Source organism: Panthera leo, chromosome A1 (assembly GCF_018350215.1).
Source record: "Panthera leo isolate Ple1 chromosome A1, P.leo_Ple1_pat1.1, whole genome shotgun sequence".
NCBI classification, from domain to species: Eukaryota; Metazoa; Chordata; class Mammalia; order Carnivora; family Felidae; genus Panthera; species Panthera leo.
Window position 1 is genome coordinate 172,171,544 of NC_056679.1, and position 18,442 is coordinate 172,189,985.

Below are 18,442 nucleotides of genomic sequence, written 5' to 3' on the forward strand. Positions count from 1 at the left end.
TACCCAGTTGCTTGGCCAAACACCCATCTAAATGTAACTGTGAAGGTATTTTTAGATGTGTTAACATTTACATCAGACTTTGAGTAAAGCAGACTACCTTCCATGATGTAGGTGAGTCTTGTCGAATCAGTTGAAGGTCTTCAGAGAAAAGACCCCATATCCCCCCCGCCCCAAAAAGAAGAAATTCTGCCTCCAGACAGCCTTCAGATTCAAGACTGCCACATCAAGTCTTCCTTGGGTCTCCAGCCAGTCTGCCTGTCCTACAGATTTACTACTTGCCAGCCCCCATAATCATATGAGCCCATACCTTAAAATTAGTCACTCTATTCATATATTGACATACCCCCACCCTATCCCTATTGGTCCTGTTTCTCTGGAGAACCTAATTCAGAGGTGCTACCTTTACCTGTGACCCAGGCATCTTCTACACTTTGTAGATTTACCGGTAGCCTGACTCAACCTTTCTGTGCCTATCTCCCCAGCTATAAAAGGTAAAGTGTTTAGAACAGTGCCTAGCACATGGTAAGCACTCGACAAATGTAGCTATCATTCATTTAAATAATACTGGAGTACCACTATGGGGTACTCTTCTAGGCCCTAGAAAAATCTGTGCTCTCATAGAACTCATTTTCTAATAGGGGAGACAAACAAGTAAAATAAGCAGTATATCAGACAGTGAGCAGTACCATGGAGAAAAAGGAAGAAGTTATGGGTAGCACAAAGAGAAGATGGAATTATTCTTTGCAACAGGGTTATAGGGAGGGCCTGCATGATAAAATTACATAAAGCAGACCTCATGGAGGTGAGAAAGGCAACTGTGTGGATTTCTGGAGGAAGAGTGATCTAAGCAGAGGACACACTGAATGCAAAGGCCCTGAGGCAGTGGGTGTGGCCATCAATAATTAGACTGTGGCTGAGTCAGAGACAGCTAAGGGAGAGGGAGGAAGAGAACTGGTCAGAGAGGAGAGTTATGTAGGGGAGGTGGCAGGGTGCCAGGTCATGTCAGGTTTTATCAGGTTTTTTTCTCCAGAATTAGAATGGAAGCCATTGGAAGGTTTGTAACAGGGGTGATGTGATCTGCCTTACATCTTAATAGGTTCCCTTTGGCCACTGTGCTGAGGGGAGATGCAGGGAAGCAAGGGGAGAGGTAGGGAGACCCATTCTGGGCTATTGCAACAACCTCGGGAAGAGATGGTGGGAGCTGGGAAGGCAGAAAGGAGGATAAAATTGTTATTATCAATCACCACTACTTTGTTTTCTCAAGCTGTATTTTATTTTAATTTATTTATTATGAGAGTGACAGAGACAGCATGAGTGGGGGAGGGGCAGAGAGAAAGAGAATCCCAAGCAGGCTCCACACTGTCAGCACGGAGACCAATGTTGGGCTCGAACTCACAAACCATGAGATCATGACCTGAGCTGAAATCCAAAGTCAGATGCTCGACTGATTGAGCCATCTAGGCACCCTCAACCTGCATTTTAAAAAGGATGAGAAGGGAGAGGCAGGAACACCCTCTGGCTGGAACACTTGAGGGACAATTTCCCTGAGAAATGAAGCAGCTCAAGAGAAGGGAACAAGATAACAGTACCCCCAGCAGAGGGCGCTGGGGAGGCCGGTGGGACGTCTGAAGGAGAGGGACTTATCTAAGAGAGGAAACAGTCTTCCTCCTTCTAAGGGAGGAAACAGCCTCCCTCAGCATCTCAGCCTTCTCCAATAAAGAACTGCCTCCCTGAGCCAGAAGGGGTGGGGGCAGGCATGCCTGGAACAAAACCATTCAAGTAGGGCTCAGGGCTCACCTCAACATGGACACAGAGGGACAGACATCCAAATGTCCCACAGACAAATAAGCAAACTGAAGTGGTGGCATTGTTCTCAAAGCATTCCACGGGGCTGAGTGTGTTTGCAGGTGCGGCATGTTTGGACAGCGCGGCGCTGGGAAACATCAACACTTCTTCTCCAGTGACTCAGGAGGAGGCTTCAGGTATGAGATCCTTTCCCGTGAAGATGGGGCTCTGGACCAGAGGTTCGCTTTACAACCCTCGTCCTTCCTTACATTAACACTTATTTTGAAGAATTTTAAACACACAGAAAAACACAGAGATTCGCCAACATCCATGTGCCTACCACCCCGACGACTTTTTTGTCCTATTGTCTTTGGCCTACTTTTTTAGCACTAGAACCCTTAGACTTGAGGTAACGTTTGTTATCTTTCACTTAAAAAAGAATTTTCAAAATTCAAAGAGAACTAGAAGCTAGAGTTCTGTAATTAGCCTGCAGGCACTGAAATGATACTACTTTGGCAGATTTTCCATTTAGCAGGACTGGCGTACCCCAGTGGTTGTCAAAGAGTAGTTGCTGGTCTAGCTGGAGCAGCCTCGCCTAGGAAGTTGTTAGGAATGCACATTCCCAGCTCCACTCCCAAGACCTCTAGAATGGGGAAGGAGCAGAACCCAGCAATCTGTATTTTCATGTACCCTCTCATCATCCTGAGGCACAGCTAGATTTGAGAACAACTGGTCTACCCCATAGGGTAAGTAGGCATTTGCACAGTAGCCTACGAGGTAACAGGACCCTTCCGAAATTCTCTAGGGAGAGGCCACTACACTCTTGGGCTGATCTGGCCGGTGCCAGGGATTATGGGATCTCTGGTATCAGACAGACCTGAGTAACTGTGCCTCCTCTGACACTGCCTAGCTTTATGGCCCAGATGAAATGACCCATCCTTCCTGGGCTGCAGTAATGTGGGGATACGAATAGCTCCCACATCACCAGGTTGTTGGAAAGGAGACAGTGGGTCCTGAAGCAGGCAGGGCCAGCTAGTGTAGCACTCCTTCTGGAGGAGGAGAGACAGCTGTGCCAACATCTGGCACCTCCCTACACAGACTTAGGGGCTCCCTCTCGCTACCTAGCAAGTCAGGCAGAATACTTCAGCTGAGGAAAAAGCAATGCAGCAAGTGCTTGACCAAACTTGAGAAACCACCTAAAACTGTCTAGGAAACACCAATGTGAGTGGGCAGGGCTGACAGGCTTAGGGGTCTCCTTGAACCCTTGAACACCCCTTAGGGGTGTCTGGGGCCTGATACTAGGCCAGGTAGGGAGGGCCTTTATTTCACCGTCTCTACCATGGGTATAATTTTCAGAAAAGAAGAAAAAAGACCCCTCCACAGATCTACCCTTCTGGGAAGCTCAGCACTCTAAAATGCTCTTACCGGGATAAAGTTTGATTTCCAGATAAGCACCTCGTCCCCACAGCCCCTCTGGCCTCCCTCTCTCCCTTCTGGGAAGCCAGGGGGGAGCGGACCAGGGTTAATTACAATTCTGCTTTGTGCCCTAATGTTCCAGTGCAGAATATGATCATGACAAGTGTAAAAGGCAGGGAAGCCGCTGGCCTCTCCTCTGCCTCCTGCAGACAAAGGCACTACTGGTCTCCCGGGGGCCCACCGCTGGCTGCTGGGCCCGGGTTAGGTCATCCATTAGCTCTCCCAGCTTGAAATGCTAGATGGTCTCGGCTGTCAAGAGGGAATGAATCACTGTCCACATAGGCCAGTTACTCCCCGTCTCCAGGATGGGAGGCCTGTTCTCTGAGAGGGATTGTGGGGAGGGCTGCAGGTGGGGAGCCCCAGCCCACCCCAGAATGGCTGAGCAGCACATCTTTGCATTCTGCTCTGGTTTTCCAATAAGCTGGGGCAGGTCACATGGGTTTCTCCTTTCCGGGATGTTCTGCTGGAGCCCCCTCCTGCTGGCTTCACTCCACGGCTATGACTTGCCAGCAATCTACAGCCAGCGGGGTGCACGCAGGCCGCCTGGGACACCCCACCATTCTGCCTTCCCTGCACAATGGGACACAGACTCAGGTTTGGTCAAGTAGTCATGGATTTCAAATACCTCTCTTCGGTCCCCCTCCTTCATGTCCCAGCCTCGTCCTCAAGACAACCCCCTATCCTGTTTAGAAGAAAAATCCATTTTTTCTTCAGCCTCGTCTTGTCTTGGCTAAATGCTAGAATGGCATTTCACTTCTTTGCCACAAAAAACCAGAGAGGGATTTTTCCTCTAAGTTTTTATCAATCAATGCCTAACCTGGCACCCTAAATTAAGATCTCATTTCCACCAAGGGACAACTCATTTTCAGAAGAAAAAGCCATCAGGCTGGTCTTCTGTTTTGCTTAGCATTTTAGATTTATTTGGAGGAGGTGGTCAAGGCCAGGTGACATTTGGCCACGTCAGCCACTCCTAAGTGGCCCCATTCTTCCAAGTTGAAGGTAGGCTTTGTCACCTGCCTGCATCTTTTAGTGTCGTGTTGTGGTACTCCCCTCCCTCTCTGGCAATTCTTTGTCACAAAGGACTAAAGACACCTAAATACAATCCTAACTCGGGGCGCCTGGTGGGTCAGTGGATTGAACATCTGACCCTTGATTTCAGCTCGGTCATGATCTCAGGGTCGTGGGATTGAGCCCCCATGTCTGGATTAGAAGGTGAAAGCAGGGCATCGTGAGCTCCACTGTCCTTATTCCAATTTGGGGGTGAGTGGTCTGGTGGGACCCTGACTCCCAGGAGGTGCCCAGCAGCTCACCCGCAAGGTTACAGACACAGATCTCCCACGGCTCATCATGATCTCCACCTGACAGTGGGACAAAAGGACTTAGCTCTAGTCTCTGTGAGGGCAGATTTGCTGAGGCTTCCTCTGTCTTGGCCACATGTCCTTTCATAGATTTAGATCAATGATTGTGCGTCTGTGGAATGAAGTGATATCGTGATGCTTGACAGAAAGGGTGGGCTTGATTAAGGATTCCCTGTTCTCACTTCAACTAGTCCACTGGCCCCTCTGTCATGAGAAGCTGATAAAGGTATCCAGGAAATCAACATTACTTAGCTACTCAGTCCACGGAGACAATTACAACTCCTGACAAAGCTATGATATGGCTATATTTTTCAAAAGTAAAAGAGCAGTGTCTCTGGGCTCCTGCCAACAGTCAATTGAGAGGCTGGCTACCATTTTTATTCCCTTGCTGGTAGCCGCTCTTCTTCTGCTCCTTTCCCAAACCATGACCCTCCTGTCATCAGGAGCTATTTGCCCACTGCCAGCAAGGCATCTGGGAGCCTGACACTCAGCATTCCTTTCCTGAGACCTTGAGGAAGAGCTGACACTGAGTAGAATGCTCTGTGCCAGTTGGTTATAGTGGGAGGAAAGAGGACAACTAGCTTTCTTTCTCCCATAAACTCAACAGGGGGAATGTCTGAGCTGGAACAGCAAGATGTACACACAGAATTAATCACTGTAATTATAAAAAGGGCTGGTGGTTTGGGACTTTTTCTTGGAGCTCGCGTTTAGTATAAAGCCGTCTGGTTGTGTCACGACCACAGAATGTGGTGCGCCACACAAATGGCCTGTGTGTGGTTCTTTGTACCCATCCTGGCTGTTCTGAGTTGGGGGGGAGGGGGCAGAGTGTGGAAGTGAATTTTTAAGAAAGACAATAGAGTGAAATCTGAACTGAAGTCCTCTGTATTTTGATAGACCTATTTGAGACTGAAATTAGTTCAAGGGCCATTCTTTCATGAGGTCATCCTTAAAAATAAAGGCCATGTCCTGAATTGATCTCAACCTGAGTTACTATAGCACCAAAAATTAAATTTATCTAAGAAAACTGTCTTAGAATCAAGGCTCATCTATACATTAAAGTACTTCTAACAAATGTTCATAACCAGGATCTCCACTAAATAGATGGTTAGAGTTCTTACTTTTGACTGACTCCAAATGTATCCCTGATTTGGATGAAAACAAAGTTATTCTGGGGATGGGGAGGTGTGAGGAAAAGATCCATAACACGTCCCTTATAAGCTACTGAAATAGCATATATTCCCTGTCAACTTACTTCTATGTTCACTAATTCAACAATATTGCTGACAACACGAGGTCTACGTTTCTACTCTAAATGACAGAAATTATAGATCATACACATCTGGAAAAGTCATTAAGAAGAGCATCTGCTTGCTGTATTAAAACAGAAGAATGTGGTTTTAAGAAAAAAAATAAATTATGATCTGTATTTCATGAAATAAGACAGTCGGTGCTGGAGTCACAAGGAAATAATTCCCTTGAGTTTGTGAGCACCTGGACGGCTACGTTGTTGGAAATGTCCCCTCTCCTAAGGCACCAGGTCTGCGACAGGTAGGTAGATGCACTTAGACAGGGGCACCTGGGTGGCTCAGTCAGTTAAGCGTCCGACTTTGGCTCAGGTCATGATCTCACGGTTTGTATGTTCAAGCCCTGTGTCAGGCTCTGTGCTGACAGTTGGAACCTGGAGCCTGCTTCAGATTCTGTGTCTCCCTCTCCACCTCTCCCCTGCTCATGCTCTCTCTGTCTCCCTCTCTCTCAAAAATAAATAAGCATTAAAAAAAAATTTAAAAAAGATGCACTTAGACAGATGGCTGGGTCCTGCCAGTGGGAAGGGAGATGGGGACATTAGATTGCTTTCAGGCACCAAGAAAACATCAGTCTTTCTCCTTTGATGCTTGAGATTCGATCCACCCTTATGTGGTTCTTGTCACTTAATTTGCAAGTAGACACTGTTTTTTAATGTCATGATATTCAACCTGGTATAGTGGAAAGAATAATGTGCTTGATGCCAAAGTCCTGGGTCCCAGTCCTGATTTCCCTCTATCAGCCCTGAGACCTTATCTAGGCAAGTCACTTAGAGATCTCTGAGCCAAGGCTTTCTCATCTGTGTGAGTAGGTAAGTTACCCGTCCTGTCTTTTATGATTTGGCTACCACATGAGAATCTCTAACAAAGTACTTTCTAGATGGAGAACTGATATATAAAGGGAAGGCATTCATGTGCTTCTGTGGTAAGAAATGAGAAGATCACTAGAAAAGGCTTCATTCTGATCCTCTACCCGCCTCCGAAAGAATTCAATGGCTTCAGCAAATTATGCTTAGCAAGGTCTTCACTACTTTCCTCCCCTTGTTTTTCATGTACCCAGTTCAGTTCTTGATTCACAGACACTGAACTTGAACTCAGGCTCATGATTGGGCATCTGCTAAGTACCTGCTGTGAATATGGTATCACTCTGGGAAGCAAAGAGATGGGAAAAGAGGAGGCTATTGCCCAAGAAGAGCTTATAACGGGCAGAAGCCCAAGGGGAGGAGGGGAGAGAATGGAGCCTAGAAACAGGATGCAGTGTGAGTCGTGGGTGCTTAGGAACTACTTGCAGCAAATGGGCCTTAAGCTACCCCCAAATACTCTTGGAAATCAAGAACTATGAAGAAATGGAAACGGAACAAAATGGGAGAGAGGGAACCAGACAGAAAGGTAGGTTCAGGTTCCATCTTCAGGTGACACTTTCTCAAGCAACTCTCCCCTTCTCTCTGGGCCGTGGTTCCCACGCTGGCCACAGAGAAGGCCCTTTCCAGCCCTTCCGTGTTGAGTCACTGACCCCCAGATGGGGCAGGCTGCAAGCAGGGGGACAATTCCGCCCTCACCCAAACCTCACCGTCTCTGAGAGCTGGGTCACTGCACGTCAAGCCTAGTGAGCAGACCACACGTGGACACACGGCCATTTTGTGGCAGAAGGGCTGCAAATTACCTGGTGTGGCTGTTGGAGGAGAGACTCTCCCAGGGCTGAGCGCTGCAGCCGGCCACGGCAAAGGCGCCCCCGCAGCTGCCATCCAGCTTCATGAGCAGGGCCTTGGCAGCATTCTCAGCTGTCTTCCGGCAGTCGTGAGCGCGCTGGAGCATCTGAGTGATGTTGTCATCCCCTGACTGGTCTCCTATGTCGCAAAGAAGCCAAAGGATTAGTCAACCAGGTCTACACGAGCCAAGTCTGGGAGGGAGCTTGGATCATCAGTTCTCAGTTCCTCAGGGCAGAGGTGGCCTGCTGGAGAGAAAATAGCAGTGGATGGCCAATGGAGAGATCCACATGCTGGGCCGGGCTCCATCACTTAGAAACTGTACTTAGCATGGCATGTCTCTGCTCCGGGCCCTACTGTCCTCACTGATGAAGAGTTGGTTAGTGTGATCTCTGAGGTCTGTCTCGAACTCTAACATGCTATGATTTTCTAATTATCCAGGCTCCTGACTTCTCCCACTCAGTTTCAATCTACCACTAGGCCATTCTTTCCTGTGTCAGCACTTCCTTGTGAATGAGGCCCAACTGTCTCCTCCACACATCCAGAACTTTGCTCAGAGCTTCGTGTAGGCTAGAGAAACAAACCTAATAGTTATAATGAGAACTTCAGCTTGGCAGTGTATTTTCTGTACGAGTGTTATCCCTTTTTCTCTCAGCTTGGGCACTGTCAGTGGCGAGCCCAAATGCCTCCATGAGCCAGGTAGCTACGCTGAAGCAAGACCTCAAGAGTGGTGGGCATCAACACAGAGCTAGACAGCAAATTCCCTGCCTAAAATGGACACATTCTTGTTGTGTTTTAGAAACCATACTGGCCACACAGGTTACCAGTTTGCTACCTCTGCAGCCTAGATCCCTAGTCTTCCAAATATTTTCCAATGAAATTATATACCAAAGCCTAAGATACAAAAATGGTAAAAATAGTAAACAAAACAAAACAGTTGAAGTGGGCAAGGGTGGAGGTCATACATTCAGTTTCCCCCACTCCAAGCCCACTGCTGAGGCCCAAAGACACTCTTTCAGCTTCCCAGGGTATAGTTTGAAAACCATTGGTCTAATTCATCTAGAATGAATGTAATTAATGCCTGTGTAGTCAACACAAACCAGAAAAGGGGCACCTGGGTGGCTCAGTCGGTTAAGCATCCAACTCTTGATTTCGGCTCAGGTCACGATCTCACAGTTCGTGGGATTGAGCCCCATGTTGGAATCTGTGCTGAGCCTGGAGCCAGCCTGCTTGAGATTCATTCATTCTCTCTCTCTCTCTCTCTCTCTCTCTCTCTCTCTCTCTCTCTCTCTCTCTCTCTCTCTCCCCTCTCCCCTCTCCCCTCTCCCCTCTCCCCTCTCCCCTCCATGCACATGGTCTCTCTCTCTCTCTCTCTCTAAAATAAATAAACTTAAAAAAAAAAAAGAAACAGAAAAGAACCAGTGACTGGTACTGTGGGTAAATGTCAGTACATGCTCTGCTGTGCAACTATAGGGCCCGCTAGAGCAAAACACAAGTCAATGGCTGCCATCAGCAGAATGTAAGGGAGGTTTAATAGGGAACTGCTCATGATAAGCCAACTCACAGCTTTATGGAGAGTGGGGAAGAAGTGTGGGTGTATACGTCCTGCAGGGCTAGGCTTACCAGGCCAGCTCCCCTCTGGCCATGTCTCGGACAACATTCATACTTACTTCCTTCCACAAACGAGATATTTTCCATACATCTCACCAATTGACTATTCTTTGAATTCTGTTCTAAAGTAGGCATAATATTACTGACTGGCTCATTTTATAAATATATCATGAGCTACCCAGGATTATGTTAATACAAAGCATTTCATTATTGATTTTAAGTATTTTAAATGCAGATTTGTATAAGCCCTTCCAGCTCTTACCCAGTAACTGTGCCAAGTAGATACAAGCCTAATAAAAGGTACCTTTCCAGGACAGGATGGTTTAAGACAACCTCTGATGATACAAACTGGAACTAAGAGGATTGATTTTTTTCCCGTTAATTGATCATTTTCCTTAATACATATATTTAAAAAAAATTTGACAGCAGGCCAAGATCATTTTAGGATCAGTTTAATATGAGGTATAAAGTTTTACGGTCTAGTGAAAAGATCCTGAAAAATGAGGTTTCTAATGGAAATGCTGGCAGAGTTTCTACTTCTGGGCTGGGATGTTAATACTACAAAAAAAAAATATAAAAATGAAAATAAAAAGCAGAAAGAGGAAAGGAGGGTGGCCACCCATACGAATGCTCCCTTGCTTGGTAACTTGGATATAGAGCAGGAAATTAATCCCCAGGATACTTCCTTTCCTTCAGATTTGCTTCAGATTCCTGGACAGGTCAAAACTGAAGGGGAAAAAAAACTTGTGAGTATTCAGTGCGAATGGTAGACTCCAGGCGAGGGGGAGGAGCTGGTGAGAATGTCAGGGTCAGGGTGGGGACGCACTTGGGAGGTGCCACGAAGTCGACCTTCTTTGCCAGGTGTATCCTGGAAGGAAGGCCCTCCTGGAGGCTCCCAGCCCTTGCCCAGAAGTGGGTCCTTGACCAATGGCCTGGTTCCCATGGCCGAGGACTCCCGGCTCACCCACACCACCCAGTTTGGCTCTGCCATTAGACAGTGTTCTGGTTACCTGCTGTTGCTTCTCCCAAGAAGCTGCTGCTATAAAGTGCAGGCTGAGGTAACGTCCAAGCCTCAGTGCTGAAATACGGCAACGTTCTCCCTTGATCTCTCTTTCCTTTCAAGCACTATTTCTACTGTGTCCTCCTCACATTAACCCAAGGCCCAGAGCCGTGATCACGGGCCAAGTTTTAGCAAATGTTGCTAACCAGAATGCCACATTTGTGCCTTTTTCAATTATATATCCCTTCCAGTCACTCAAAAGTGACTCGTGGGGGGTACTGCAGATCTAGAGGGACAGATTGGGCCAATAAGACACATGACATGACCCCAGGGCGGGGGAGGTGAGTGGGTCAGCAGACACCTCCGCTCCCCCACAGGGCTGGACTCCAGGGATAGCCTCTGAAGCAGACGGCAGGGTGTGAAACCATTTCCTCTCTGTTCACAAGACACCTGGAGACGAGGTAGGGGGGACCCATGCCTCAAAACTACCCAAATGAACAAACCTGGGGGAAAAGCACAGCCAACAGAGCAGTGAGTCGCAGCAAAGGCCATGAGGGCAGCAAAGGGACCCTTAACAATCAGCATCACAGAGAGGCTGTGGGAAAGTTGGTCCCTTTCATCACAAACTGTGGGCCTCCTGCTCCATCTGGTCCTCCTGTTGGCCCGGGAGGGTATGTTTCCTAAGAGGGCCTGTTTGTTTTAACTTGTCTGTAATTCTGTTTCCACTCCAGTTCTTGCTGCATTCAACGTAAACAATTTACTCACTCAGTCATGAGGAAAAAACGAAAAACACACTTGACAAGCGAATTTCATGTTGTTGGGAGGTGTTCCAATGCCAACAGCAAAATGAGGGCACCGCAGAGCAGAAGAGGCGGGGGACAAGAAGGAAGGGGGAGGGAGACACACTTACCAGGAGAGGACCCCACGCCGGCTGCCCGGAACTGCCCCAGGATAAGGCTCTGCTCACTCTCAGCCAGTGCCAGGAGGAGTTCATAGGCTTCTATGCACTGCTCACTGAAACAGAAGCACACAGTGTCTTCAACTCTGGCAGAGGACAGCGAGCCTCTTCAGTACAGCACTGTCCCCCTGGGCGAAGTGGCTCCGGACCTGCATCTCAGCACTGCTGTCCACGTAAGCAAGAAAATATCCACAAATATTCCTGCACAAAGCCAAGGGCGTGCTTTGCTATGTTGCCCCTCCTTCCCTTTTTACTTCACTTAAACTTTTACTTTAAACTAGCATCTAGAAAAATACAAGAGTAGCAATAAAAGTGAGAGAGTTAAGTTCATTGCCTCTTTGATGATCAGCAAAAAAGGAAATGTAATATGCCTGTGGTAGCCAGCCTCAAAGATGGCCCCCGCTGATGGCATACGCTGGTATCCACACCCTTGTGTTATCCCCTTCTGCACTGTACCAGAGTTGGTCTATGTGACTAAGAGGATATGGGATGTCACTTCCAAGATCACGTTATTAAAAAGCGTGGTGACTTCCATCTGTTCTCTCCCTTCACTTTCTCTCTTGGCTCACCCTCTCTAGAGAAGGCCAGGTGCCATGCCTTGAAGACTCTTGAGCAGCCCCATGGAGAGACCCATGTGGTGAGGAACTAAGGCTTCCAGCCAACAGTGAGTGAAGGACGGAGGACTCCACCCAACAGCTGTGTGAATGAGCCTTCTTAGAAGCAGATCCGCCAGCTCCAGTTAAGGTTTCAGATGACAAGGCCCTGGCTAGCAGCTTGAGCAGAACCTCCTAAGAGCCCCTGAGCTGGAACACTACCTAGCTACACCACTCCCAGCTTCCTGACCCTAGAAACTGCCACAAGAAACAGTGACAAAGGAAGGGAGGGAGGAAGGAAGCCCCAGAAAGAAGACTATTTGACCTAAACCTTCAGGAGCCACTAGCCACATGTGGCTAATTAAAAAGAATTTAAGTAAAATGAAAAATTCAGTTCTTCTGTTGCAATTGCCATATATCGTATGTTTAAGAGCCACATGTGGCTAGCAGTTACCATATTGGACAGCACAGAGAACAGGTCCATCATCACAGAAAGTTCTATTAGATGCTTGTAAAACTATCCCTTGAATCACACAAAATCTCTGACAAGTTTGGATTTCTAAGAGGAAGATATTAGTCTCTCTTCTTTTGCTGATCATCAGTGAACACACCAGGTATAGGTTCTAAGAGTGACCCTTTCCACACTGCCACCCGTGACCCACGTGGACCTGCACAGGAGGTGGAGCTTGTGCTCCTGGGTAGTCCTGACAAGTAGTCCTGAGTAATGCCTGAGTAGTCCTGGATAAGATGCCTGCAGTGCAGAAATCTCCCTGCTAAGCAAATAACTGATTAGCTTCTCTAAGCTAAGCAGGGGAAATGTTGCTTTATTCAACATTTAGTCATCAGACCATCTGTTTTTCGATTTTCTCTACTCTCATCTTCCTTCCCTAAGAGATCAGGAGCCATCACTAGCTCCGGGTGCCGGTAGCCCCTCCTTTCAAGGGCAGTCCATCTTTCAGGTTAGAGACATGGTGACACTGCTTTATCCACACAGATCAAAGGCAGACTGTTGTCACAGAACAGCCTCTTTCAAAAGTTATCGTAGGTGGATTGTCTGTTTGCTTTGGTGTGTCTGTAAACTAGCATGATTGTGTTTTAGCTGTGGTCTCCTATGATTTGGTTTGATTTTGTTTTTTGAAGAAACAAAGCTTCTTGAAACATACTGATCTTTTCAGAGGATGCTAAGAGTAGGGTAGTCACTACTCTGGGATCTTGGCAAATATGCCTAAGTGGTGCCACTAATAAAATAACCTCTGAAAACACTAATGCATAGCTTTGTAGTTAGTAAACAAATAGTAATTTAAAAATAAATAAATTCTGGGGCACCTGGGAGCTCAGTTGGTTGTGTCCAACTCTTGGTTTCAGCTCAGGTCATGAGCACACAGTTTGTGAGTTTGAGTCCCACATTGGGCTTTGCACTGACAGTGTGGAGCCTGCTTGGGATATTTCCCCTCTCCCCCCCCCCTCCCCCTCTCCCCCTCCCCCTCCCTCTCCCTCTCTCTCTTTCTCCCCACCCAAAATAATCTTAAAAAAACAATCTTCTTAAAAATAGTTAATTCCAAAGCTGATGAGGCTGAAAAGAAGTGGTACATTCATATACCCCTTGCTCGTTGATGAATGAATTGTATTCACTTAAAATGACTTGTTTGTCTGGGAGCATGCCTAAAGAACTATGAAAATATTCATATACTTTGACCTATAATTCCTGCTTCGGGGATTTTATCCCAAGGAAAATATTCAAAAGAAGGAAGATATTATCTGTATTAAATTATTTTCAATATCCAAAGCCTACAAAAATCTAAACGTATTTTAGAGAAATGAGTAAATAAAATATGTAAGCTTGATGTAGGGATACAGTCATTCAAAATGCATGCAGACTATTGGCCAGCATTACAGAACTACCATAGATCGAAGAAACAGAATATCCTAGGTTTTAACAATGTAAAATACACACAAACATGAATAAAGACTGGAAAGAGCAACAAATGAATATATAAATGCAAAAATAAGTATTTTCAGTGATATTACTTGGACGGAATAATATTTAAGTTGAACATGCTAACAGAATGGTTTTCTAACACCATGCTCATTTCTCTTATTTTCTTAATTGCCACAAGAGTGCTAATGGATTTTCCATACATATCACATTAGTATTTGCTGGCCCAACCCCCTGTATATGTTCTAAAAGCCTGTTTTCTACTTTTATGCGGGTTACTGTAAATGCATTTCTGAGTTGAAATGCCCCCCACCACCTTCATGCAGCCTCACTTCCCCACCTGTACTGCAGGGCCAGCCTCAGCGCCGTGGCGTTGGATTCATACTTCCCCACCAGCATACTCATGCGCTCAGCGTTGCTCTTGCATTCTTCCAGGGTTATGGTCAGGAGGTCATTTTGGGATTTGAGGTGTTCAATGCGGCTACAAAGGAAGAAAAATCTCTTTCACGATTTCACGCTGGGATTATAATTCATTTGCCAGTATTTGAGTCATCTCCTGTAGACCCAGGCCAGACACGTGCATTAGGATGTGAGCTTGTCAGAGGTTTTAGCAAACGGACCTGACATGAAGTATTTAAAGAAAGCAACTCTGAGCACAAGAATCACTTAATTCTGTGTGAATTAGAAATACATGGAAGTCCCCTGATTATTTCCTACTCAGCCATCAACATACCATGTGCCATGTATGGTGGGAGGCTCTGAGCATACACCAAGGAAAGAAGCCAACCGTGTGACCTCAGGCCCTTCAATAAACCACCCTCCACAGGGACAAACAAAATATCAGTGCCACAGTAATAGCTACTATTTATTAAACCCCTGCTCAGTGACCCTCTAATGGCCCTCTGACTTAAGTACTATTATCCCCATTCTCAGAGGAGGAAGTAGAGTCACAGAGGGGTTAAGGACATTGCCCTGGGATTTGAGTCAAGAAGTTTGACCTCAGATCCTGTACTGTTCACCACTCAGGGCAGAAGCAAAAGATGAATCAGGGAGTGAGTACGAAACTCTCCCTAAGGGTCTCTGAATGGGCAGTGGACCAGGAACCATGGATTATGTCCAAAGCTCCTTCCACTTTGGACACTCCTGCAACTGTTAACTACCTGTAGGGCAAGCAGCAGGAACTTTACACTTTATAGGAACCAGAACTATAAATTCAGAACAAATGAGTTAATGGCAACGTCAGAAAACATAAGCATTCAGCTTCTCTGTTTTCTGTCCTAGGACGGAGGCTCTGGATGCAATGATTCATTTCCCATCGACACACCCATTTATAGTACTCTGACCACCAAGTCTTCAAGACACAGGGTTTCACACATACAAAATGCAAGTGACTCAATGCTCTGGTTTCTCTTCAGATCGCATAAATCTTTCGCCTTTTACAAAATGCAAGTGACTCTTGAAAAAGTAACAGGCTTGGAAGCCATTTACTTTGTGGATCAATCTTAGGACCACATATCTTAAGAAAAGAATGTGGACACACTCACCAACATTGGAGATGGCTGGTGAGTGTATAATTAAGACCACTGTGAGACTTTGGCAACTCCAAGGTCAAGTCAGTGTAAGGTGCTACAAGAACATACTTTTCTGTTCTTGTTGAGATTAAGACTTCTTGAGACAGTCCCCACTTTCCTTTACACTCCACCTTGCTCCAATGTACATTTGGACCCCACCAATTAGACGAAACTCTTTTAGCCAGCTCACAGACCTACATGCGACCAATCACATCTCAGGGCCCTTCTCAGGCAACCCCACTTAATAGGCTACTCCTTCCTTCTGAAAATGTTGTCTCTCACTTAGGTCATGACAGGTCTCTACTGGTTTTCTTCCTGCCTTAAAGGACATTTCTTCCGTCTTCTTTGCTGGCTCCTTATTCTCTATGTAATCTGTGAGGGTTGGCATTCCCTCAGGACTCAGTCCAGGGTGCCCTTCTGCATCAGTTCCCATCCCTACCCCAGGGTAATTTTATCCAGTTCATGACTTTAACAGGCATTTATGTTCCTATGGCTCCTAAATTTCTCTAGCCCAGACCTCTCTTCTGAGTGCCAGCCTCACATCTCCAGCTGTTTCCTGATACTTCCATTTGGGTGCCACACCAGCACCTCAAATTTAATATTACCAAATGAGACTTATTTCCCCCAAACCTTGCCCTCCCTCATCTTCTCCATTCAGTAAATGCCACCACCATCTTTCTCAACGATACAGGTGAGACACATGAGAATCTTCTTTGAGACCATCCCTTCCTCTTACATCCAGATCTACTACAACTACAGTTTCCATTGATTCTATACCACCAAACACACTGACCCCCATTGCTTCGCATCATCTCCACTTTGGCCACACTGGGCCACTGCAATCATTGCTCTGCTTCCACTCTTGCCCCCACCCCCTTCCATTCTTCACACCTGAGTCATCTTTCAAAATCTAAATCAGGTCTGTTCTATTACTTAAAACTCTTTAATGACTTCCATTGATACTTAGAATAAAGAGCAGACTTGGTCCATGGCCTCAAAATCCACATCCCACCAAGCCCTGCCGACTCTGCCACCTTATTACATGTGACTCCTTCTTTCATCCACCCCATTTCAGTTCCATTGGCCTTCGAACAGCTCCTACTTCATGTCAACCTTCTTTTTGGCCATAAGATTGTTAAGTTGGTTTGTAAGACTCTTAGTTTGTCATATGGCTGCTTCCCTTTTCCCTTAAACTCTCAACTTACAGCCCCATCTTCAGAGATGCCTTCCCTGGCTACCTATCTAAAATCAACCCCCTCCCCTCTTACTCTATCACAGTGCCCTATTTACTGGGAGTTTTCTTATGATCTCATTTGTTTGCTTCTTATATAGCTTCCCTAACAGAATACAAACTCCATGAGAGTGGACACCTTATCTCTTTTACTTTCCCCTGCATGACAAATAGCTTAGCATGGAGGAGGTGCTTAAAACAGATTTGTTAAGTAAGGACATACTTCTGAGGAAGTATGACCTCCCAACCCACACACTATCACAAAGCTACAGCTCTCATTTTTGGACGTGTAAGAGGGCCTCCAACTGTGACACAGGTAGTTTAACATGAGGATACACTGATAGATCATTTCTAAGATTATTCCCGTATTCTCGCTATAGCTACGGTCATAGACAGGACACTGGAGGGGAAGTCCAAGGGCAGGGGGAGGATTCCAGCTAGGCTATTTAACAGCTCTGGACTCAAGGCAAGTCACTCAACACCGAAGCCTTTGTTTTCTTATTTGCAAAATGAGACTATTCTTCCCTCCCAAGTTGAAGATTAAGTGGCTGTTTGTGAGAACCCTTTGTAAACTGTTAAACACTGTAATAACGTGAGCTACAAGCACCAAATATTTCCCCTTCCTTTGGTGTCTCCTAGGTAAACAGAACTGAGGAGAAAGGAACCTCCCCCAAGTTCAACCACAAAGCAGGCTTGTTAAATCCCAGAATCTGTGGAGAGGAGATCCTCACTCAACAGAGGGTCCCTGAAGGCATCTGACTTCATTAAACTGCAAAGGGCATATCTGATTCAGTTCTTAAGCACTCCCTGGCAGTGGTACTGAGATGGCGGCTTCTTTACTGCTACAAGGTAATCATCGGGATTGTCACTCTTAAGTATTTTGGATTTAATAAGGAAACCATTTAATTTCCAGATTTGAAATAACCTAGATTGCCGTATTTCCTTAGTCCTCAAGCACTGTATTAAACAGCTTCAAATCAGGGAATGCTAATATGATAATTCAATTTATTTAGGTTTGCCAGACACAAGGGGAATGGCATTAAGCAATGGTGGACGGGGACTGGCATCCACATTTCTTCCTGGTCAGTTCACAAGCCTTTCAAATTCTAACTACCGTCTCCCACTGAAGACTGGTAGGTCAAGGCAGCCATGCCATACTTGGCTATGATTTAGCAGTGCACTCTGTCCCTGCGGGACTCATTCTGAGCCAGGGTGGTTTACCACGGTTTGGCCCTGGTCCTTCTCCTTTGCTTTTTCAGCAACTCTCATTGCTAGGATGACCTACCAGCCAATCTTTGCCGAGAGGCTTGAGTGCAAACTTTAACTACCTCTGTTGTGAGATTTGAGAAGAATCCATAAAACTGGCAAAAATTTCTAAGTAGGACAATGTGACCTACTTAGAAAATTATTCTCAGTAGGCCTAAGTAGGATAGAATGTAAGGACTGAGGGTTGTGTACCCTGCAAAAAGCATAAATAAAATTAGGCAGCCTTCCAAGAGAAGCAGGGAGGGTTAAACCAGCATGCCTGGTCAATCCCAGAATGCCTCCATCAGACCGCCTTTGCTAGTTCCTGGTTGTTCCAGGCGCCCCTAGGATGCTGACTCAACATTCCAGAGTTTCTCTCTGTGGTTCCTGGCAGCACCGGCCTACATGCTAAGTAGCCATCTTGTAATTCTGACCCACTCGTCATTCTATACAACTGCTCCCAGGACTGGCTACATCATTTGCAAGGGCCGGTGCTCAATAAAAAGGTGGGGCCCTGGTTCATCAATTATTAAGACTTTAAAGTGGTAACACTAGAGCAGTAAAGCCAAGAGTGGGGTCTTCCCAAACATGAGGTTTGCACATTTGAAAACGCAGGTCACACAACGCCCTTGAAGCCAGCCCCAGCTGCTGTAAGCACTCCTGCAATGCAC

At 46.2% G+C, this 18,442-nt stretch overlaps 1 protein-coding gene across 2 annotated transcripts in view; it reads right to left on the reverse strand.

Annotated features, from left to right (window-relative positions):
• MCC (MCC regulator of WNT signaling pathway) overlaps positions 1–18,442 on the reverse strand; it is a 275,749-nt gene that overhangs the window by 31,811 nt on the left and 225,496 nt on the right. For both annotated transcript variants that reach the window (XM_042945311.1, XM_042945322.1), the window contains 3 exons: positions 14,065–14,205; positions 11,148–11,251; positions 7,584–7,767 (listed from right to left, as the gene is read on the reverse strand). In XM_042945311.1, the coding sequence (XP_042801245.1) occupies positions 7,584–7,767; positions 11,148–11,251; positions 14,065–14,205 (429 nt within the window). The remainder of the gene's footprint in view (positions 1–7,583; positions 7,768–11,147; positions 11,252–14,064; positions 14,206–18,442) is intronic.